At 40.8% G+C, this 24,348-nt stretch overlaps 1 protein-coding gene across 1 annotated transcript in view; it reads left to right on the forward strand.

The window, feature by feature from the left end:
• Positions 1 to 921: 921 nt before the first annotated feature.
• The window catches only part of ACSBG1 (acyl-CoA synthetase bubblegum family member 1), a 41,448-nt gene continuing 18,021 nt past the window's right edge, over positions 922 to 24,348 (forward strand). The window contains exons 1-2 of the mRNA XM_075506621.1: positions 922 to 1,001; positions 12,568 to 12,650. Coding sequence (XP_075362736.1) covers positions 922 to 1,001; positions 12,568 to 12,650 — 163 coding nt within the window. The remainder of the gene's footprint in view (positions 1,002 to 12,567; positions 12,651 to 24,348) is intronic.

Here is a 24,348-nt window from a genome sequence, read left to right on the forward strand (position 1 = left end):
TTACCAGCCTTACATTTTCCTAATCACTATGGCTGTCTTTGTACTACTAAATAAAACATTCTAGATCATGTTCTGTGGCTCTGAAGGCAAATAGCACGGCACAGCTTGCATCCCTCTCTTCTTCTTCCAGACAGGGTAGTCATTAACATCGTCTCCCAGTAACAGCCCCTGGCCTGGGTTATCCCCTGGTGTAGGGAAATGCCAGTTCACACAGACCAAAACCATACCAGGGAAGGTGCTCGCAGTGGGTGGCTTGAGCCATTCTCCGGATCTTTTTCTACTAATATAGAAGTAGCTTAAGTAGCTAAACTAGACTTTCTTACATCCTGGAAAGTAATTTGTTTAGTCATGTGTAGAAACTTCTACAGTACATGATAGGCCTGATTTGGTGTAGTTGATGAAGTGCTGGTGTAGTTGTGATGCTGGAGGAGGTGCTTGGCTGTTGCAGTACTGGGTTTCATAGGTATAATTGACTTGAAGGCATTTCCTAATGTAATTAGTCTGCATTTTCTTTAAGAAAATAACTTATTTGAGTGTTCTTTTTTGAAACTAGAGTTAATAAAATTAGAATTGCTTCAACTTCTGTGAACAAATTCATTGGAAACCTTGGCAAAATAAAAGATTTGCATCTTAAAGCATTGTAGACTCATTAAAATTCTTCTCATGGATAATTAAAGAAAACTGAATTAAAAGGAAAGTTTTAACAGTAAGCAGCTCACAGGCACTGCGACATTTCAAGCATGTTAAAATCAGAAAGAAATAGCTTTTGTAGCTGTAGTCTCCTCCTCTTGTATTACGTGTTGTTTTTTTTAACAAATAACCAATTACTGTTGGTTTCTTCAGTTGTCCAAGTAGCTTATTTATGCCTGACCCGCACAGTTCTTTAGCATATTTGTGACCAGCTTTAGAGGGTTTGTCAGCATGCCTAACAGTGGAGAGATTCTTACGAAAAAATTACAAGATGAAAATGCAATGAATATTTCAGAAAGCTATGAAAATGGGTAAAGTAGCTTGAGTATTTATTTTAACAAACTGATATACCAATTTTTCACAACTTAAGTTTGTCTTCTACTACGGCACAGATCCACAAGAGCCTTGTCTGCCTAATGGTGTCTCTGCTATCTAATGCAGACTAAGGTGTATCTTTTGAGGCTAGAATGAGAGAAAATTGTAATGAAGATTCTAAATGGATTTATTCTGCTATGCTAACTTCTAGTTTGGTGTTAATAGCATCATTCAGTATGGACTATGTTGCTTGTATCCTGTTTGCATATATCTAGTTGTACAGCATTCATTTTATAGCACAGAGGCTCTTAGCCCCAGAAGTGGGCTCAGCAGAAGTTCGTGTATAGCAGTTCTGACAAGAGCTATGTTTAGCTCCTGTGGCTCAGCTGCTCACAGCTTAGCAAAACCATGGAATGCTAGTGAAAGTATTGGTAAACTACTAGACTTTTATTCTTCAGTAAATTAAATGATTAATGGCTTTTCAACCATGTAGTGAGATTATAGGCATTCTCAAATACCAGCAAATAGCACATTTCAGATAGTCAAGAAAAAAAACCAGCCAATGCTCCTGTACCATCCCTTCACGTGTCTCTGATGGTAAGAGTGGGACTGAAGACTCTAGAAGTTCAGTACCAGTTGCTCTGCACATATTACAATGCATATAATCTACTTTGAATGGACTTTCAAAAGTACCCTAGCTGCAGCTATGGAAGTAGGTCTTTCTTCTCTCCTGAATTTGGGGGAATAATCCTTAGATGATAATTTGCTTTTGTGGTTGAGCATCTTCTTCCCATCAAAGGCAACAGAACTTAACCAGGTAACCCATATCTTAGAGCACGAACTGAGAAACTTATTTTTAGAAGAGTTTGTTTTAGGGTCTATATTACCTTTTTGCATGTAAGATAACCTACTGGCTGTTGTCTTATTTCTGTCGTAGGCAGCACAAAAGGGAAAAATAGTTTCTTTTGCCTGTTACTCTGTCACTGGAATGGTATTTTCTGTTAGAGAAAGCTCACCATCTCTAGGCTTTGTGGAAATACCGATTTTAAGAATAGAGCAACACATCTCACAGGAGATATTTTATCTTCTGATCATTATAAGTTTGTCAATAATGCTGAGTACTAATTATCCATTCCCAGAGACTGAACTATTCTATCAGGTAGATTCTTACTTTTCTGTCAAGTTAAATCTAACTTCACATTTGTTTAGGTAGCAATTTGCATGTGATGTCACTTGGAAGATTTGCTTGAGCCTTTCAGGTAAACGGTTGGGATCATTTTTATCATAATAGTTTCTTCTGTTCTGGGCTTTGTAATCCTGGATAAGCATCATTAGGAGCAAAGTGTAAACATAATGTTTTTGGAAAAAAAAAAAGTTTAAGAAATCTTTGAAATCTTTTGAATGTGGTGGTGTTGTTCTGGAGTCCTAATCAGTTAATACTAGAATTGTCTTTTTTTTGTTTAATCTGTCCAAAGATCATATAACAATATTTGACTTGTGATCAGTGTAGGTATATGTACACACTGACTCATGAAAGTTAGGATTTTGCTAAATTAGTAATAATGCCTCTTTTTTAGTCCATGCATGCTTCTATTTGTGACATGCTTAAGGAAAAAAATTTCCATGTTTTCTTTATTTAAAAAAAAAAAAAGCTAAAAGACAGTTAAAAAATATATAGTGGTTTGCACCCAGTGCAAACATGAAATTTAAGCTTCCTATATTAGAAAGATGTTTAGCATTTGGTTTGTTTCTGAATTTTTATTGAAAGAGTATCACAGAGACTAGAACTCCAAGTACTTTTGATGCATTCAAAGTCCTTGGCTAAGGACTTGGATAAATACATCTTTGTTAGTTTTTTTTAAGAAGTCAGTGCATGTTGTCCTGTTAAATATTGTTTACCTGGTGTGGTTTGAAGTTAGGTAGCAAACTTTATATACCTTTTTTGTATGCTGGAAGTAGGATTCCAGGTAGAAAGGACTAGACTAAATTCTAGCAAAATGGAAAGAGAAAAAAAGACCTTTTATAAGGCTGAAATTGAATCGATGTGACCTAAAAAAATGAGGAAGAGATGAAATAATGAGTTCTGTGTGACCTAACTTTGCACTCCCTGCAAATAGCCATACAGAAGCAGCTACTGGAAGATTTCTGCTTTGGGACTGGGTTTTTGCTGTGCAGGGGAGAACAGAGCCAGAAAATCTGTACCAAGGTCAGTGAAGGGTTGTAGTACACTACCAACTGCTGAATAAAGCTGGGTGGGGGGGTGGTGTCTGTAAAGGAAAAAAAAAAAAAAGCTGGATACATTGTTCATTCCTTCCCATTCACCCACATAGTTCTCAGCTATCTGTAAAACTGGTCTGCTCACCAAAATAAATGGCCTGATTTTTGAGGATATTTAGTCCTAACAAAAGAAATACTTCAGTTTTATTTTTTGCAAGTAGAGATAGATGTGTGCCAGCTGTGTTAAATGGCGAAATAGGTCTCAGCTGTTAACTTTATCTTTAGTACTTTGTTCTTTATTAAGTGTTTGTGTTGCTTTTAAATGTACCTTTGTGTGGGAAGAAGTTGTATGAGTAAATTGAGAAAGACTGGTTTCTTGGGCACTATGAAAAGCAAACTGATCGTCAAATCAGCTGACCCTTTTTGCAAGAGTAGGAACATATTTGGGCTGATTTGTGGCCCCCTTTTTAAGTCTCATGAGGGCCTGAACACCAATTAAAACCTGAATCTAACCTGATCTTCGAGGACAAAGAGAAATTTTAAATAGAACGAATAAGGAATGTATTATAATATTGCCCTAATTTGAATAGAGGAGTAATTAGTAAATAAGACGACCAGTCATAATAGACAGCAATATCCCTGTAAAGGACCACGAGGACCTCTTGTGACTCTTTACTTTGCTCCTTTAATATAGGAAGAATTTTACATGTAATACAAAATTAGGGTTTTAAAGAACTAATGTTGTGTGTCATTACTGTGGTTTTTTTTTTCCTTGTGCCATAGAAAATGAGAAAACATCTTCAAAATGTCTTGGGTAACAATTCACACCTCCTCCGAGTCTGGAGATGCAGTATTTGCTACTTGGCTATTTATGTGCTGGTCACAGATTTCTATTTAGCTGCTGAGCTATCAAAGCTTTGGTACTATGTTGCTATGTTGATTTAAGTCAGAGTGACTTTATTGTCTTTGTCTAGAACTCTAGGACAGATCTGTGATTCTAAATTTGTCTTGTGCTCCATCCTACAACCTCTCCCCAGAGCTCTGTTTTAAAATACTGGATTCAGCACTTGCAGGATGCATGGGGAATTGGGAAAGGATTACTCATGAATGGGATCCACATGAAGATATTTAGTTTCTGAAGTTTCTAGGTAGAGTGCCAGAATCAGTAAAGTTTCGAGAAGTACCCATAGGTAATTTAAGCTATGGCTTTTTGCTGCCAGAATAATTGTCAGATGATTACTTAATGATTCCATCTTGAATTCACATGCCCCAGTGAGGTCTTGAAAATGCCTAACACCCAATGAAAAGTACTTTGGAATGTGCACATGTAGACCCAAGACATACTACCAAAAGCAGCTCTAATGTAGATTAAGGCTGGTGGAATGTATATAGCTGGGTTGTCCTGGAGAACATATAACAAAAGCTTAGGAAAAAAAATTCCCATTGTTAGAACAGAGATAAATATTTAGGACACTTGTCACAAAGAATGAAGGAGCAAAAGATGCACACTGACTGGAAGAAGGATTTTTTTTATCTACTTTATTATGGATTACTTAAATAATCACAGAATCGTTTAGGTTGGAAAAGACCTTTGAGATCATCGAGTCCAACCGTAAACCTAATGCTACCAAGACCACCACTAAACCATGTCCCTAAATCAAACAACCAAATAATCAAACCAATAATCAAACAACCAAGCTGTAGGAGTTTAGAGATGAAATTCACCAAGTCATCCTCAGGCAAAGCAAGCAGGGAAAGATTAAAATAAATTTTATTAAGAAGTTCTGCTTTGGAAAAAATGCATATTTTTCCAGTTCAGCCTATTTTTTGTGTATTTAATAAGATTCATATTTAATAGTTAGGAAAGCCAATTCAACAAAAGCATTTGAGAAAAAAGTACTTGTACAAATGGGGATTTGCACACCTTGCTCCCTAAGATAAACACCTGCATATTACAAAATACTTCTTTGGGCAAGGCAAGCAGAGAAAGGAGTTTAATTATAAGGTGAAGACTGTGTTGTAGGAAATATGTAGTAACATGCTTACTGCCACTTGAAAGTAGCCTGGTGGGTGAGCTTGTAAAAATGATATGCTCAGAGGAACAGCGAAGCAGATGTAGGAGCTGCACTGCTCTGGATCATCACAGTGTGGGCAAAACACAAGTGAGCCTTCCTGAGAGCCATTGAGTCTGGAAGCAGTGCTATGAGAGCATTCCCAGGAGAAGCTAAATGGATTGCTTTTTGGATAAAGCATGTAAGTGACAGAGAAATTGCATGCACTCAGCAGATGCTGTAACTGAGCGTTCCCTCATTATTGGCTATGTTCTTTGTTGTAGATGGTCTGCAGGATTATTTATTTTGAAGGAAAGAAAGAACAAAAACTATGCAATAGTTTTATAATAAAGCTTTAGAAATTAAGCAGACGGGAACTGCAGTAACATGGTTGACCATAGCCATAGCTTTGTACCTTGAACATATTGGTGTTCTAAAATTAGGCATCACATTAATCTCAATTTATCTGATAATATATGAATGCAGTACCTTAAACAGTGAACATTTCCCATACATTAAACCAGAATAAAATTCATTAATAGAAATATTTTCACTATATGGTGAGCCCGCACATATGGTACAACATTATCCAGGAACAAGATGAGAGTGGAGAAGCTGTGTAGTGGGAGAAGCCTCTGCATTGGAAATATCGGGAAAAGGAGGAGGAGATGGTAGTAGCTTCATTGTGAATCCAGACAGCATAGGTCTGGAAGCTAAGGTAGGGTATTCTGGATGAATGCATAGCCTGAACTACTGACTGTTTTAATTGCAAAAAAAATGTTTTAAGTCTTTTTTTGTGAGCAGTTGCGAATGTGATTTCCAGACTTCAAGTACTTTGACTTGCTATACATATATAAAGGGTTATGAGAAAATATTCTGAAGTCTAAAGGAATACCTTGTACTGAATAATGTATTAACAATATACATATGTAGTTATTTGATAAACTGCTTATTTTTGCAAGTTTATAGAAAGCTGATTTATTTTTTTAAATTCTAATAACCCCTGTAGAGACCCAACTGGCAAAAATTTAACATTGACAAAGCTACAGGAGTTGCATGATAGTGATAAGGAATAGGAATACAAAAAGAATCAGATACATCTTTTTATTTGCCACTGTACATAATCTGTTTAACAAATAGCTTCCCCTTAAATCTCATGATAATATGACTGCTGCATAACAGTGTTCATATTCCATTGGTGCAGTCTGTGATCTTAGAAATTACTCTGCAGAATTAAGGCCAAAATATATTGAACCCTACAACATAGAGTTCATAGTTCTTAAATTTGAGAGAAAAGATTCTAACCTAATTATACAGGACAAACAGTGTATTCTGTGAGGCTTATTAAAGTGAGAATTTCTGTAAAACATTTTCTCCATAGAAATCATTGGTTCATTATCATATTAAAGACTGACATTATAGATTCTTTTCAGGTTTATTCTTAGTATTTTCACAAGAGTTTACTATGAGGAGAGAATTTAGAGGACAGCAAATATCTGACTGTATTTGACCTAGAATATGAGATATAAGCAGAAATTCCAATTACAGAGAAGGAAACATAGAACCTATGGAAGGAAAAGGCCGATTCCTAAGTCCCTTAAAGCTAAAAAATTACAGAAATCAGTATCACAGTAAGTAGTGCTGTTAATCAGACACTCGGTATCATTATGGTAACAGAAAAAACAGTTTTTCTAATGTGTAACTTCAGCAAAAGAGCACTGCCATTTCATAATGATAAAAGTGGAGAGATTTAGCTGGTACATTTAGTTTCTGTAGTTACGATAAGACATAGTCCTGTATTCATTGGTGTTGTGGTTTAGCCCCAGACGGCAACTAAGCACCACGCAGCCGCTCGCTCACTCCCCCCGCGGTGGGATGGGGGAGAGAATCGGAAGAGTAAAAGTGAGAACACTCGTGGGTTGAGATAAGGACAGTTTAATAGGAAAAGCAAAAGCCGCGCGAGCAAAGCGAAGCAAGGAATTCATTCACTACTTCCCATGGGCAGGCAGGTTTTCAGCCATCTCCAGGAAAGCAGGGCTCCATCACGCATAATGGTTACTTGGGAAGACAAACACCATCACTCTGAATGTCCCCCCTCTTCCTTCTGCTTCCCCAGCTTTATATACTGAGCATGGTGTCATATGGTATGGAATAGCTCTTTGGTCAGTTTGGATCAACAATCCTGGCTGTGTCCCCTCCCAGCTTCTTGGGCACCTGGCAGAGCATGGGGAGCTGAAAAAAAAGTCCTTGACTACTGTAAATACCACTTAGCAACAGCCAAAACATCAGTGTGTTATCAATATTATTCTCATACTAAAACCCAAAACACAGCACTACACCAGCCACTAGGAAGGAAATCAACTCTATCCCAGCCGAAACCAGGACAATTGGTTTCCATCAAATACACTTAGTTAAAAAAAAGTAACTGCTATGCCAGCAAATTCAGATTGGATGCTTTGCTTCTGGTGAATCATCAACAGCGGTAAGGACTGTCAGTTACAACAGTCATTATTTTACCATTATAATATCGGTTGCACAGGCATTACTTCCACTGGTTTGCAAAGATAAATCTCGCTAGAGCTGTTACAATCTTGGAAACAAAGAAGGAAAGGAAACTTTTCCTTTGTTAACCCAATATAGAGAATGTTCAAATTCTTGCTTGTTAGGTTGGCCTGATGTGTGAGAACAGCTTCAGTATGATATAACATCTAACTGGCACCAAGTAGCAGTGGTAGCTGCAAGCGAGTTGTGCTATGTTAGGATTTGCCTCAAACCTCTGGATAAGCCAGTCAGCTTGAGCACGCTGTGCCTCTGTCTCAGGTGAAGTGTGTGCGTACATGCATTGAATTCAGGCAGCAGGTGAGGTCATGTTTGATAGAAATTAAATCCCAAATTCCATCAGGAAATACTGTCATTCAAAAACCATTCCTGCTAATGGACTTACACAGAAGTATGCTTTGTTTAGTTCTAGCTGGTCAGCGTTGTGTAACATGAACTCTGTTCTAATTGGCTTGCTAAAGTGACCTCTACTGTTAAATCCTGTGTGTCTGCTTTGTAGAGGCTTTTGCATATTACCTTTGGAATCATAAACCTTTTTATTTAACACAAAAATTGGATGTGGAAAATCCCCTCTTAAACTGGTAGTTGGATTTTGGAACGTGCTGTCACTGCACTAATAACGTTAAAAAATTTATGCAGAACCTCAGCCTTAATAACAAATTTAGCAGCCAAAGTCCAGATTTCCAAAGCATTTTGGTTTTGCTGGGGCATCTTGCCACCAAACTGTAATTCTGTGGCGCGTTTTCTCCTTGCTGCAGTATGCTCAGTAAGCTCTTGATCAAGCAGTCCCACCGAATTCTGCTTGATTCAGTCTTACTTGAACAATTCCAGGTAACATAACCATTTTTGGATCTTTACTTAATTTTTAAAGGAATAACTCCTAACAAAAGCTAAAAGTAACAACATTAAAATAATATTCTGTCACTCAGAAGGGATGGTTCTGAATATACACATAAACTGTTGATGGAAGATAAAATTACTTAATTGTGCTTTCAGGGCAAAAAAACCCCAACTCTCAAATTGACTGCTTAGTCCGTAGAAGCAGGTAACAACTACGTTGCATGCAGCATTACTAACTTTAACTCTCCTGAAGATAGTAGATGCATAGAGCTCTTCATATGACATTTGCACGTTGAAGCATTACCAGAGCAAGTCCAGAAGTTCAGACTTCTTGGTTGATTATTTTTCTGTTAAGGGAACGTAATATAAACTGAACCAGTATCCTATAAGAGTCAGATGAGAATAAAGCAAACAAGAGATTTTCATCTGGGAAAAGTCATTAATGATGATTATTAAAAGTTTTGAGTAGCCTTACAAGAGGCTCTTCTGATATATACTAATCAGATCTGTTTTCTTCTGAGGGCTTTTTTGCTATTCATTTTCGACAAGAGTAATGTTCAGTTATCTTTTGACTAAGACTTTGTTTTATTTGTTTTGTAAAATAATAAACATGTAAAAAGCTTTAGTATTCAAAAGATACTTAAAGGAAAAGATTGCACTAGATTTCTAAACATCAAATGTAGTTTTTCTTTAAAATAGGAAAAATTTCAAGAGCTATTAAGTGTTTTGTGATGGCAGACAAACACATGTTTTTAAATTATTTCAGATATTTTGTTTTGGTTTTATTCCCAAATATGCCTTCCTGGTCCATCATTCTGTCCTTGCAATCCCACTTCATTAAGTCACCGTTTCCCGTATATCAAACACAGACTTGCCTTTCAAAATGCAGTATAATCCCCCTCTATATTTAAATTACTCAGTTTCTCATCAACATCTGCCTTCACCAAGCCAGTGACTTATTTTCAGAGCCAAACTCTCAGCTTATCAGACAAGCCCTTTCATGTTTTGTCCCATTATGCCATTAACAAGAGAGGAAATATCCTTGCAGGCAAGGTTAGTGATGACTCCTCTTTTTCCTTCAGCTGCTTTTGCGACCTGTACCTCTGTTCTGAGACACAGAGATCTGCAGCATAGTAGTAGTAAGGGAGGAAATGAACTGCAATTGTCACTTCTGATGGGTGAAACATTACAAAATCTGCTAAATTCTTGTAAAAGGGATCCAGCTTGGTGAAGGCTTTCTTAAAGTATGCTTTCATTGTGAATAACAATAATAAATTCTAGGAGTGTCCCACATATAGGTATTCTACAAAATGTAGTTGTTAATATGAGATAGGAAATAATGTCTGACATGGTGTTTGGTCCTACTGTTCGCTACCTCACACCGCTGTATGAAAAAGGGCTTTTGAAGTTGTTTGTTATTTATTTGAAAGCTGGGAAGGGCTTTGTTTGGGCTTTCTTTTTCTACGTTTTGAGTTAACTTACTACACTATGGAGGGGAAGGACTTTCTCAGCTTCATTCAGGACTCTTTGGTTGTACCTGTTGAGAGGGAATGAAGGTAATCGACACTTGTTCTTGGCCTCTGAAGGATGCTGATTCCCACCCCTTGTTTTATTAAATTAAGTCAGCTAAATTAAAAAATCTGCATGCTGCTATTCGTGAAAAATCTGCAGTGCATTGCTTTATGCAGTAAGTAATTTCTAAATGGTAAGTTACTGTTTAGATTTTTTGCTCATATCACAGAATCGTATAGGTTGGAAAAGACCTTTAAGATCATCGAGTTCAACCGTAAACCTAACACTACCAAGACCACCGCTACACCATGTCCCTAAGCAGCTCATCCAAACGTCTTCTAAATACCTCCAGGGATGGCGACTCAACCACTTCCCTGGGCAGCCTGTTCCAATGCTTGATAACCCTTTCAGGGAAGTAAAATTTCCTAATATCCAGTCTAAACCTCCTCTGGCACAACTTGAGGCCATTTCCTCTCGTCCTATCGTTTGTTACCTGGGAGAAGAGACCGACCCCCACCTCACTACAACCTCCTTTCAGGTAGTTGTAGAGAGCAAGAAGGTCTCCCCTCAGCCTCCTTTTCTCCAGGCTAAACAACCCCAGTTCCCTCAGCTGCTCCTCATCAGACTTCTGCTCCAGACCCTTCACCAGCTTTGTTGCCCTTCTCTGGACACGCTCCAGCACCTCAATGTCTCTCCTGTAGTGGGGGGCCCAAAACTGAACACAGTATTGGAGGTGCAGCCTCACCAGTGCTGAGTACAGGGGCACGATCACTTCCCTAGTCCTGCTGGCCACGCTATTTTTGATACAAGCCAGGATGCCATTGGCTTTCTTGGCCACCTGGGCACCCTGCTGGCTCATATTCAGGCAGCTGTCAACCAACACCCCCAGGTCCTTTTCTGCCAGGCAGCTTTCCAGCCACTCTTCCCCAAGCCTGTAGCGTTGCATGGGGTTGCTGTGGCCCAAGGGCAGGACCTTGCACTTAGCCTTGTTGAACCTCATACAATTGGCCCCGGCCCCTCGATCCAGCCTGTCCAGGTCCCTCTGTAGAGCCTGCCTACCCTCAAGCAGATCAACACTGCCACACAACTTGGTGTCATCTGCAAACTTACTGAGAGTACACTCGATCCCTTCATCCAGATCATTGATAAAGATGTTAAACAGAACTGGCCTCAACACAGAGCCCTGGGGAACACCGCTTGTGACTGGCTGCCAACTGGAGTAAACTCCATTCACCACCACTCTTTGGGCCCGGCCGTCCAGCCAGTTCTTTACCCAGCGAAGAGTACACCCATCCAAGCCACGAGCAGCCAGTTTCTCCAGGAGAATGCTGTGGGAAACCGTGTCAAAGGCTTTACTGAAGTCTAGATAGACAACATCCACAGCCTTTCCCTCATCCACTAGGCGGGTCACCTTGTCATACAAGGAGATCAGGTTGGTCAAGCAGGACCTGCCTTTCCTAAACTCATGCTGGCTGGGCTTGATCTGTTGGTTATTCTCTACATGCCGTGTGACAGCACTCAGGATGATCTGCTCCATCAGCTTCCCCGGTACCGAGGTCAGGCTGACAGGCCTGTAGTTCCCCGGGTCCTCCTTCCGGCCCTTCTTGTAGATGGGTGTCACATTTGCTAATCTCCAGTCAGCTGGGACCTCCTAGTTGCTTTATGCAGTCTGTCATTTCTAAATGGTTAGTTATTGTTTAGATTTTTTTCTCATATAATCCTTTGCAGTCTGTTACCTTACAGACTTTCTGTTTTTGAGTTTGTATTATCTGTGCTTTAAACTTCGTCTGGTTAATTTAAGCCAAGAAAGGTTAATTTCATCCATGTGATAATGATAATTTTTTGCTTTGGTGAAGTTTTTGAGAAACTTTATTATTATTGTTAGGAACTAAATCTTCTTTTCCTAGCCTTAAAAAAAACACCAACCAAATGACAACCAAAAAAACCCCTAACCTCAGAGCTTCAACAGGTATCAACAGTGACAATTTACAAGGTATTGTGATATTAGTACAGTGACAGTATGATCAAGGTTAAGGTTGATAATTCGTTCTTTGTACTTGCACGGTTCATGGCCCCTTTGTCGAGATTCAAAATTAGTGTCTCCATCTGGTATACACCGTGATGTTGAAACCAAAAGTCCACTGCATGAAATAAGAATGTCATCCTTAGAGTGAAGGCATTTCCCTGTTTAACCTGATTGTAGTGGAGTTTGCAACAGAGGCAAAATGTTCTTTGTTCCTCTGAGCTTTCTATTTTCTCCTCTTTGTATTTCTAAGTGCTTGCAAGTGGTGTTTTTGCTTTCCCTTGGTTATATTGCATGTTGATTGTAGTGGATCCTACTAGCACTCCTGGATAACTTTTTAATAGGTATTTTTTCTTTTAGAACCATTACAGATGCACAGGCTGTCTGCAGAGATTCGCTGCCTCATTTGGAGGAGACCCAAGATGAAGTTGTAGAGCCAACAGGTAAGCATGTAAAAGATGATCCTTGGAAATCTGAGCTCTTTTTAGAATTTTTTAAATGTAATTTTTATGTCTATTCTAGCAAGTTATGACTGACAATTTTTCAGGGCTGGGATAATGAGAGGCAGCCAAAAATAAAATTAAACTGAAGTGAAGCAGGGCAACTGAAAAATTTTCAGGAGCTGTCTGTAAACTTGCATGAATTCAGTAGTTTCTCCCATTTTTTGTCTGTGTTTGAGATGATTACTAGATAAAGCAGAAGTCTGGAGCAGAAGTCTTATGAGGAGCGGCTGAGGGAGCTGGGACTGTTTAGCCTGGAGAAAAGGAGGCTGAGGGGAGACCTCATCGCTCTCTACAACTACCTGAAAGGAGGTTGTAGAGAGGTGGGGGTCGGTCTCTTCTCCCAGGTAACAAGTGATAGGACAAGAGGAAATGGCCTCAAGTTGCGCCAGGGGAGGTTTAGACTGGATATTAGGAAATTTTTCTTCACCGAGAGGGTTATCAAGCATTGGAACAGGCTGCCCAGGGAATTGGTTGAGTCGCCATCCCTGGAGGTATTTAAAGGACGTTTGGATGAGGTACTTAGAGACATGGTGTAGTGGTGGTTTTTGGCAGTGTTAGGTTTATGGTTGGACTCGATGATCTTAAAGGTCTTTTCCAACCTATATGATTCTGTGATTCTGTGAAAAGTGAAAAATAGCCTGATCCCATGGAAAATCATACCAATTCTTGTGTTACGTTTGGCATCCCAGCCTGCTTACCAGCTGTCAACTATTGAGGATTTGACATACTGTGTAATAACTGGAGGCTGTAAAGCAATATATATACTTCAGTCAGTTCTGTGTTGCGTTGTAGCATATGCATACTACTGTAATTTTAAACTAATTGCAGTGGTAAATTAACCTAGTTGTGCTACCATGTGGCTTAAAGGAGGTTTACTAGCAGAACTTTCTGAGGTTCTTTGGAAGGTTTACTTCTGGAAGGAGCCCTGAGGGAGCTCCCTGTTGCCCTGGTGAGGTTGCTACTGGTGTCTAAATTTGTTCATTTAAACAGGGAATATTTGTTCTATGAGACAACTGAAGCAATAACTGCAAGTGGATTTTGAAGAAATAACAGATCTATGTAGGAATCTCACATGCAGACTTTATACCTGTGTGCATATATATTTATTTTTAAAAAAGTAATTCTTTGATATGCAATAGGTTTCTTTCTAAGAATTGAACTGCTAGCCATTTGCTTTTTGTTTTTCAGTAAGCAGGAAATAAATTTGGATGGATAAAAGTGATAACTAACTTCTGTTTTCAAATTCAGGGTATTTTACTGAACTATTTGAGACACACATTGTATATGTAGATTATTACTGAGGCTGTGATTCTGTAGAGTACTTGCTTGTGTGCTCATGAAGGCTCTGACCTATTTTTCTAAGAATTTATCTGAGATGCTGGTTACTGCTGTCAACTATCTACCCTGCTTCTCTCCCAGAGGTTGCCACTGGCTGCAGTTTAGAGTAAGATGCTGGGCTGTAAACCACAGGGCTCAGGAAGGAATGCATATGCCATTCAGCCACTCCTGCAGAGGTGACCACAGCCTCTGGAAGAAAGGTGAGGTGAACAACTGAGGGTGGAAGCTGTTCCAGCTGTTCCATCATAATTTTCCTGCAAAAGCAAGTCACGCCCTATCCATTTTAATTAAGTGGTTCCTTTATTTGAGTTTAGGTATGTTTCTAAGTTGATGAATCAGGAGCTTACAATTTAAGTTAGCCTTTGTCTTTTATTTGACTTTGGGAATCTGTGGCACTACTTGTTATCCATTTAAATGAGAAGCAGTGTTTGACATGGAAACATTACACAGCTACGCAGATGCTGAGTGGTAAAGTGAGGCCTGAATATCAAAAACTTCTCCCAAAAATCTTTCGGGAGAAGGAAGCTCAGTGTCTAGTTGCAGTGGGTCTGTTTTGTATATCAAGAGAAAAGAAGATGATTCTGATGTTTTCTACCTGTGCAGAACTGTCTTTCTCATTTTGTAATCGATATGTTCTGCAACCTCAGGAGTAAATTTGCCTAATGAGGAGCCTGAGTTGTTCTGGAATTTTTTCACCATTCTTTTCCACCAATGTCTAGAAGCTCATTCCTGTGGAATCAGGCCAGATTTTGGTTTTTCTAATGCATATTTAAATCCAGAGTAACCTTACTGTTGGCAGCAAGTATTATATTGGCTTAAAACCAGTGTAAAGTTGAGAGAGAACTCATTCATGCTGTTTTTATACTGATGGAATCACAAAATAATTTATGCTGGAAAAGACCACTGGAGGATGGCTAGCCAGCTTATAGGAGGGTTTCTGCTTATAGGAGGGTTCATGGCTTTGTTCAGCTGAGTTTTGAAAACCTCCAAAGATGGAGATTCCACAGCCTCTCAGGCTGTCGCCTGCATTGTGAAATTATTTTTCTTTATCTAGCAAGAATTTTCCTTGCTGCAGCTCATGTCCATTGCCCCTTGTTCTTCTGCTGTGTGCCTATGAGAAGAATCTGTCTTCTTTATAGCACTCCCCTTCACTCTGTGGCAGACTGCAGTTAGACTCATTCTTTATCTTCTCTTCTCCAGATTGGATAAACCCAGCTCCTTTAAGGGCTTCTCATATATGGTGTGCTCCAGGCCCCTGACCATCTGGGAGTCCCTCTTCTGGGCTTGCTTCAATTTGTCAGGATCTCTGTCCTACACTGGGGCTTCCAAAGCTGCACACTGCTTCAGGTGCACCCTCATGAGTACTGACTAGGGGGAAATAATCACTTTCCTTGATCTGCTGGCTATAATCTTGCTAATGGAGCCCAGGATGTAGTTAACCTTTATCTCCACCGGGACGTACTACTGACTCACATTAAACTTGTTCACCAGGAACCACAGGGATTTTTCTGCTGAGCCAGCCGGGGGATCCAGTCTGTGCTGTTGCATGGGGTTATCCTACTCCGAGTGCAAGACTGATGTCCACCCTTGTCAAGCTTTGAGGTTTACGTCAGCCCATTCCTCCAGTTTGTCAGGGTCCATCTGAATCGCAGTCCTGCCTTTTGGCATGTCGGCCAATTCCCCAAGTTTGGTGTCATCTTGGAAGCTGGTGAGGGTGCATTCTATTGTCCAAGACAATAATGCAGTCGTCATTGTATGCAATACAATGCATGCATGCAATGCATGCATACAACAGTGTCATTCTCAGGACTAACCCCTGAAGAATGTCACTTGTAATTGGCTGCTAGCTAGACTTAGAAATGTTGACCACTGTTCTTGAAGACTTATTATCCTGCCAATTATTTACCCACCTGTTACTCCAACTCCATCCGGTCCAAACCTTCCAAGGATGCTGGGGGAGACCTTGTTAAAGGTAAAGTAAACAACATGCCACTGCTCTCCCCATCTGAGAGCTAGTCATCTCATCATGGAAAGCAGTTGGGTTGGATTTACCAATGCCAAATCAAGTCTGTCCGTTCTGGCTGGTCTCAGCCACCATTTTATAGCTCAAAACAATTTCTAGGAGAGTTTGTTCTAGAGCCTTTCCGTGGACTGAGGAGAGTCTGGCCTTACGTTATTTGAATCTTCTCTCTTCCCCTTTTTGAAGACAGGTGTGACATATGCCTTTTTTCCTGTCATGGGGACCTTACCAGATTGCTATACATTTTCAAAGATGATGGAGAGCAGCCTTGCAATGACTTTGGCCTGGTCTCTTAGTGTATACTCTGAAGCATCCCATCTGGGCCCATCGACATTTTTGTATGTGTCCCGTTTGTGTAAGTGGTCCCTACTTTGATCTTCCTCTGCTGTTGTAGGTAAAACTTCTCACCTGCCACTAGACACAAAAACCCAGGAAGCCTGATCTTGCCAGTAAAGACCAAGGTGAAAAAGGCACTGAGTACATCAGCCCTTTTCATGTCCTGTGTCAGTAAGTTGCCCATGATATCCTTGGTTCTCATTTTGGCTGCCAGTGTACCTGTAGAAGCCCTTCTTGTGGCTCTTCATATCACTCGCCAATCTCAATTCCAACTGAGTTTTGACTTTCCATTCCTGCATGCCTGGGCAACGTTTCTGTAGTGATTTTTCCTCCTGATTATACCCTGCACACGCTTCCATTTTGGTGCATTGTAATCAGTTTTAGAAGCGTCAGTATTGTTATGAAGCTTATTTTTTACTCATCCTGATGCACCACTCCCTCCGCGTCAGTTTCTATAGGCATTCTTTGGAGGATATCTTATTTCTCTGATCCACGCTGGTAGTAGTTTACTGATGTGAAGAGCAGTATATTTTATTGCAATTCATAAATGTTCCCTTTTCCTCCAGTGGAAAAGGTACAAATTTCCATGAACTGAAATATTTATGTGTGTTTTGGCTAATTTAAAAAGATTTCTGCTATTTATTCAGTCTTTTCTGTTTGAGAGTTTAAAGGTAAGTGTTTCTTGTGGAAAATTGATAATATAGCAGAAAACCTTCCTCCTTCCCCAGCTGTGGCAAGGCAAGCAATAGGAAGCTGGTTTCTGTATTTTTTTTAAAAGAATCACCGTGTATATATTCTGGCTGATACATTCAGGTTCACACTTAAAATTCAGAAGTTCTGTACTTCTCTTTAATCTGTTCATTGGCACAAGGGGAAGTTTGACACAGATGCTAAGCTCTCAGTCTCCAACCTGTGTGTACTCAGCTCCAGCTTTTACAAAAAGATGTTAAGCTTTCAGGGCCACAGACATCTTGTAGAAAACTAAAAAACAATGGTTGAGAGGAGGAATGATGTATTTGTGTTGTCAGCAGAATGTGGTGGCATCATAGGTGTGGAATCTGGGATGATGACTGTCCGTCAGAAACGCCTCCAGCGAAGAGCTGAATACCTTCTCTCGTCATTAGAGCAGAGTGATGTTTTGCAGGAACTGGCATATAATCAAGATACTGTTTTGTGAGTTAAATCTGAAGCAGTTTCAAGCAGACATTAAATTATTGTTTTAGTTCCTGCTTCTCAGGGCACATCTATGGAATATCACTTGGAGTTACTCAGGTCATGCAGCAGGGCCATTCTGTTTGTTTACGTGTCTGAAAGGTGACCTTGGTTCTTTTGCATTTTATATAGCTCTGAGTTGTTCTTCCATAAACATTAGAATTCATTTACATTCCAAATCCATTCTGGCAGTCACCGGGATTACTTGCAGGTCAGGTATTGAACAGAGAGAAGGTTTCATTCATGTATTAGCTTTAAACTGTAGCATTAGTGTGGGGGGGTTGTTAGGTTTGTTTGGGTTTTTTTTAAACTAGTACACAGTCTCCTTCATACATCCCAGAGGTCCAGCAGTTTCAGCCAGACTGATTATTCATGCAAAAAAAAAAATACATGGACTTGCTATTTGTTTGTCTGTTTGAAATAATTTTTGCTATCTGGGCTGGGAGAGACAGCCTGTACCATGTCAAAACTGTTCAGTCATACATGATGGAAAGGAATAACAATTGGCTGATAAAAATACAAAAATTGTGATGTGTTTATGTTGTGTATTATTTCAGACTTGGTAGAAAATATTTGAATAACAAATGTACTTTTATAAATCAGTATTCACATGTAAATGGTTCACAAGTCTAGGATTGTATTGTAAAAGATCACTTGAAAACTTTCAAAGTATTTTTTAAGTGGTAAACAAAGTTTTTAACTATTTTTCTTCTCCTGTAAGGTTTCTTGTTGAAAATTTACACTTTAGTAGGAAAACTGCACACCTAAAATCCAAAATATTTAGATCAGCAGTCCTTAGAGCAATTCCTAAGACAAACTACAGTACAGTCATCCTGTTACACACTATATTTATGAGACTACTCTGAGCTATCTCTTCCTTCAGCAGCAAACGGTGAATCACGGAAAATTTAGTCTGATCATGGAATTTGGCCTTGGAAGAGAATGACATGGGGAAAAAAAAACACTTGAAGAGGCTCAAAGAGTGACAGTCAAGACTACCTATCTGAATAAAATCTCTGCTATTTTTTGTTTTATCTGACAAAATAGTTGTCTTCAGGAGCAAATCTTTTCTCCTAAGTATAATGCAGGTAGCAGGAGTTACTGGAAGAAAGAGGAAAGGAACAAATACTCCTCTTTGCTTGCTTATAGGGAACTTTCAGTGGCATTAAGTACTTCGAGCTGGAATGCTGTTTTATTTTTTCTTATGCTCTCTGTAAACCTACAGGTATATAATGTACCAATGCTAATAGTGTATTTAAAGGATCTTTATTCTGATTTACACTTTGGTTTCAGGTGGTACTGAGTTCATTTCCAGCCTGGACATTGCAGTTTAACTTTCAGATGCTAGTGAGGCAGAGCACCTATTTTGCTTTTCCCAAAGTTTATAATCGATTCATTCAGTATTTAGCCAGGCATTCCCTCCCAGGCTCTTTCTGAGAAGAACGAGCCCTCTGCTCAAAATCCCTCTGCCAACTGACAGCAGAATATATTGTTCATGTTCTGCTGTCTTTACAAATTCCATGGGACAGAATAGTTAGATGTTTAGAATTATTTGGCTTATTATCTAGATTTAGGAACTGTTTTTAGATTTAAGTTCTACCTGCAAATACATGTAAGAGCAGACACTGAATGGGCGTTCAAGTTTATGTTCCTTTGCAATATATATTGTGTATTATTAAGGTGATTCACTGAGTCTCTGTAAAACTGAATCTGTTCCTAGTCTTTGGTATGTATCAAAGATGACTTTTTGACACCAGAAAAAACTGCATAAGGAAAAGCAAAAGGAGACCCCAGTTTCAAAGTACATTTTTTGTTTCTGTGTATAGATGTGGTTTCTGCGTATAGATGTGGGCAACAAGCAGGAGGAGTTGGAAGCCATTGTACATCAGGAAAACTATGATATGGTTGCCATCACAGAAACATGGTGGGATGACTCGCACAACTGGAGTGCAGCGATGGATGGCTATAAACTCTTCAGGAGGGATAGGCGAGGCGGGAGAGGCGATGGGGTAGCCCTATACGTTAGGGAGTGTCTGGATAGTTTAGAGCTCGATGGTGGTGACGATAGGGTGGAGTGTCTATGGGTAAGAATCAGGGGGAAGGCCAACAAGGCAGATATTGTGGTGGGAGTCTGTTACAGACCACCCAACCAGGATGAGGAGACTGACGAACTATTCTATAAGCAGCTGGGAGAAGCCTCACGATCACTAGTCCTTGTTCTTGTGGGGGACTTCAACCTGCCGGATGTCTGCTGGAAATACAACACAGCAGAGAGGAAACAGCCTAGGAGGTTCCTGGAGTGTGTGGCAGATAACTTCCTGACACAGCTGGTGAGTGAGCCAACTAGGGAAGGTGCCCCGCTGGACCTCTTGTTCACGAACAGAGAAGGACTTGTGAGCCATGTGATGGTTGGAGGCTGTCTTGGGCAGAGTGATCACGAAATGATAGAGTTTTTGATACGTGGAGAAGTGAGGAGGGGGGTCAGCAAAACTGCCACCTTGGACTTCTGGAGGGCAGACTTTGGCCTATTTAGGAGACTGGTTGACAGAGTCCCCTGGGAGGCAGCCCTAATGGGCAAAGGAGTCCAGGAAGGCTGGACATTCTTTAAGGAGGAAGTCCTAAAGGCACAAGACCAGGATGTCCCCAGGTGCTGAAAGACGAGCCGGCGGGGAAGAAGACCGGCCTGGCTGACTAGAGAGCTTTGGCTCGAACTCAGGAAAAAGAGGAGGGTTTATGACCTCTAGAAGAAGGGGCAGGCAACTCAGGAGGACTAGAAAGGTGTAGCAAGGCTGTGCAGGGAGAAAATTAGAAGGGCCAAAGCTGAGCTAGAGCTCAATCTGGCTGCTGCTGTAAAACACAACAAAAATACTTCTTCAAATACATTAGCAGCAAAAGGAGAGCTAAGGAGAATCTCCAGCCTCTAGTAGACAGGGGAGGGAACACAGTGACCAAGGATGAGGAAGAGGCTGAGGTACTTAATGCCTTCTTTGCCTCAGTCTTTAATAGCAGGGCCAATTGTTCTCTGGGTACCCAGCCCCTGGAGTTGGAAGATAGGGACGGGGACCAGAATGGAGCCCCCATAATCCAGGGGGAAATGGTGAGTGACCTGCTGCACCACTTAGACATTCTCAAGTCTATGGGGCCTGATGAGATCCACCCGAGAGTACTGAAGGAACTGGCAGATGTGCTCACCAAGCCCCTTTCCATCATTTACCAGCAGTCCTGGCTACCTGGGGAGGTCCCAGCTGACTGGAGATTAGCGAATGTGACACCCATCTACAAGAAGGGCCGGAAGGAGGACCTGGGGAACTACAGGCCTGTCAGCCTGACCTTGGTTCTGGGGAAGCTGATGGAGCAGATCATCCTGCGTGCTGTCACACGGCATGTAGAGAATAACCAACGGATCAAGCCCAGCCAGCATGGGTTCAGGAAAGGCAGGTCCTGCTTGACCAACCTGATCTCCTTGTATGACAAGGTGACCCGCCTAGTGGATGAGGGAAAGGCTGTGGATGTTGTCTATCTAGACTTCAGTAAAGCCTTTGACATGGTTTCCCACAGCATTCTCCTGGAGAAACTGGCTGCTCATGGCTTGGACGGGTGTACTCTTCGCTGGGTAAAGAACTGGCTGGATGGCCGGGCCCAAAGAGTGGTGGTGAATGGAGTTTACTCCAGTTGGCGGCCGGTCACAAGCGGTGTTCCCCAGGGCTCTGTGTTGGGGCCAGTTCTGTTTAATATCTTTATTGATGATCTGGATGAAGGGATCGAGTGTACTCTGAGTAAGTTTGCAGATGACACCAAGTTGTGTGGGAGTGTTGATCTGCTTGAGGGGAGGAAGGCTCTGCAGAGGGACCTGGACAGGCTGGATCGAGGGGCTGGGGCCAATTGTATGAGGTTCAACAAGGCTAAGTGCAAGGTCCTGCCCTTGGGCCACAGCAACCCCATGCAACGCTACAGGCTTGGGGAAGAGTGGCTGGAAAGCTGCCTGGCAGAAAAGGACCTGGGGGTGTTGGTTGACAGCTGCCTGAATATGAGCCAGCAGGGTGCCCAGGTGGCCAAGAAAGCCAATGGCATCCTGGCTTGTATCAAAAATAGCGTGGCCAGCAGGACTAGGGAAGTGACCGTGCCCCTGTACTCAGCACTGGTGAGGCTGCACCTCCAATACTGTGTTCAGTTTTGGGCCCCCCACTACAGGAGAGACATTGAGGTGCTGGAGCGTGTCCAGAGAAGGGCAACGAAGCTGGTGAAGGGTCTGGAGCAGAAGTCTGATGAGGAGCGGCTGAGGGAACTGGGGTTGTTTAGCCTGGAGAAAAGGAGGCTGAGGGGAGACCTTCTTGCTCTCTACAACTACCTGAAAGGAGGTTGTAGAGAGGTGGGGGTCTGTCTCTTCTCCCAGGTAACAAGTGATAGGACGAGAGGAAATGGCCTCAAGTTGTGCCAGAGGAGGTTTAGACTGGATATTAGGAAATTTTACTTCCCTGAAAGGGTTATCAAGCATTGGAACAGGCTGCCCAGGGAAGTGGTTGAGTCGCCATCCCTGGAGGTATTTAGAAGATGTTTGGATGAGCTGCTTAGGAACATGGTGTAGCGGTGGTCTTGGTAGTGTTAGGTTTACGGTTGGACTCGATGATCTTAAAGGTCTTTTCCAACCTATACAATTCTGTGATATTGTAATGATTTGATTGATTTTTCACTCTTCTCTGTGGAAACTATTCTGTTATCTACTGTATGTTTGCAGTGAAAAGGTAGTAATTATGCAACTTTTGTAATTTTATTGTAGGAATGTTGCTAATATTTTCAGGTCTCTTGAAGAGATACTCTTTGTCCAAGAGCATTTTGAACATTTACAAATACAACATTTACAATAGAATGTTCTATGTTAGCTCTGTATGGTAAGATTTTTTTTTTTTTCAACAGAGCAGTCACCCACATGTGCCCAACCATACCTGCAGTCCCTGCCATCGGTGTTGGTTTAGAAGCCAGAACATTGTATAGATTTTTTTTCTCTGGGCTTTGGGGTTTCACTGCGGGGAAAAAAACCATTTGGATTAACGCTAGTTTCTGTCTCTGACAGGTCTTATGTCTCATCCTTTTCACACCAGGACTGGGGTTAAGTGCAGAAACACCTGCTTTGCCTTCACTACTCATAAAATATTTGTTGGGTGCCACTGGTTACACTTTGATAAAGTTGGTCTGTCTATTACCTAGAATCCTTCATAGCTACTTGTTTTCTAAACTGTCTGGATTTATGATGCCCTTCTTCCACTGACCTAAGCAAAGCTCCACACCTATGTTTTGAAAATCATTATATGCAATTTACACATGAGAAAATGAAGGCACATGGAGATTAAGCAGCTTTATTTGTATTTATTGCTGTCATTATTACTTGCTGTTTGTCAAGAGAACAAATGCAAGACTGTGAGTCAAGAACATGAATGGAATATAGTGTAAGTCAGGAACATTGATCTTGGATTGAAACACATCACAGCTTTGACTGCTCAGTTCACTTTCTGCACCAGGGTTTTTATCTCTTTACCTGGGAGGGGGTAGAAAGGTGAATTCCCCCCTGCCCCCAAAATGCTCTGCACATGCTAGGATATAGCATGGGGCAGTGAAATCTTCAGAAATAGTTTCACAGAATACTGGCAGCAAACTGGACTGGTTTTGGTATTTTTCAGTTTAGTAGTTGTATTTTATCAGCTGATTATGAATGAGCTTTTCTACACAGCTAAGTAATGACACTTTTTTTGCTGCAAGAGAAGGTTGGTTTGGGTTTTTTTTTTGTTCGTTTGTGAGCTTACAATAGCTTGCTGTGCCTCTGGTTATCTGTGCAGATTGCAAGCCTGACTTGAGGGAGACGGCAAGTGTGTTCTAAAGCACTCATGCAGATCCAGCTATGGTTGATGTGTTCATATATTGCCAGAAATGCTCAGAGAGGTAGTTTCCAGGCCCTCTGTGAAGCAACTAGAGGAACAGCATTTGAGAGGAATTTGAAGGATGTTGTACTTCTGAACACTCCAGAACTGCTTTTTTCAGCCACTGAGCTACCAGGATAGATACTAGCTGAGCTTTCTTTACAGTTTTTGCTTTCCATAAGTGTTGTAAAAGACAATCGTGCTTATTAACTTGTATCAGAAACTTCAAAAAGTCCTATTTTCTGTTACTCTTAATTCTGACAAACCTAAGCTCTTTGGTCTGAAATTTTCCATAAGCTCTCTGTAGAATATATATATTTTTTTTGTTTATGCTAAAAATGTTTCTTCATTTATGAAAGTAAATCTAAGGAAAAAAATGTTGTTCTTAATATGTTCTTGTACTATTTTGTTCAGAAGTATGGGAACTAACTGTTTGATAGGGGAGTCATGAGTGGTTTTTTTGTCTTCCTTGTGAGAATTCACGTAAATTTTGCCAACTTACTAACCCTAGATTCTCTAAGGAGTGTATTTATACTCAGCCTGCTTCTTGCTGGGTTTGCAAGAGCCAAGTAGAATGTTTGAGACAGTAATTTCTTGTGAATGCCAGGGACTGCCCCAGTCCTTGGCACCAGTGGTGAGAGCCAAGTGACATTAGTTGGTGCTCTCTGTCTGTGTCCTGTCAAGGAAGGGGAGGAAAAATACAGGGATGGGGGGGAAGTGGATGGTAGACAGGGTGAGGAAGGCAAGAGCAGAAGAAGGTGAAAGTTAACATGGAAATAGGACAAGATAGGAGTGAGTGGAGTGGATATACATACAAGAA

This window comes from Mycteria americana, chromosome 6 (genome assembly GCF_035582795.1).
Source record: "Mycteria americana isolate JAX WOST 10 ecotype Jacksonville Zoo and Gardens chromosome 6, USCA_MyAme_1.0, whole genome shotgun sequence".
Lineage (NCBI taxonomy): Eukaryota > Metazoa > Chordata > Aves > Ciconiiformes > Ciconiidae > Mycteria > Mycteria americana.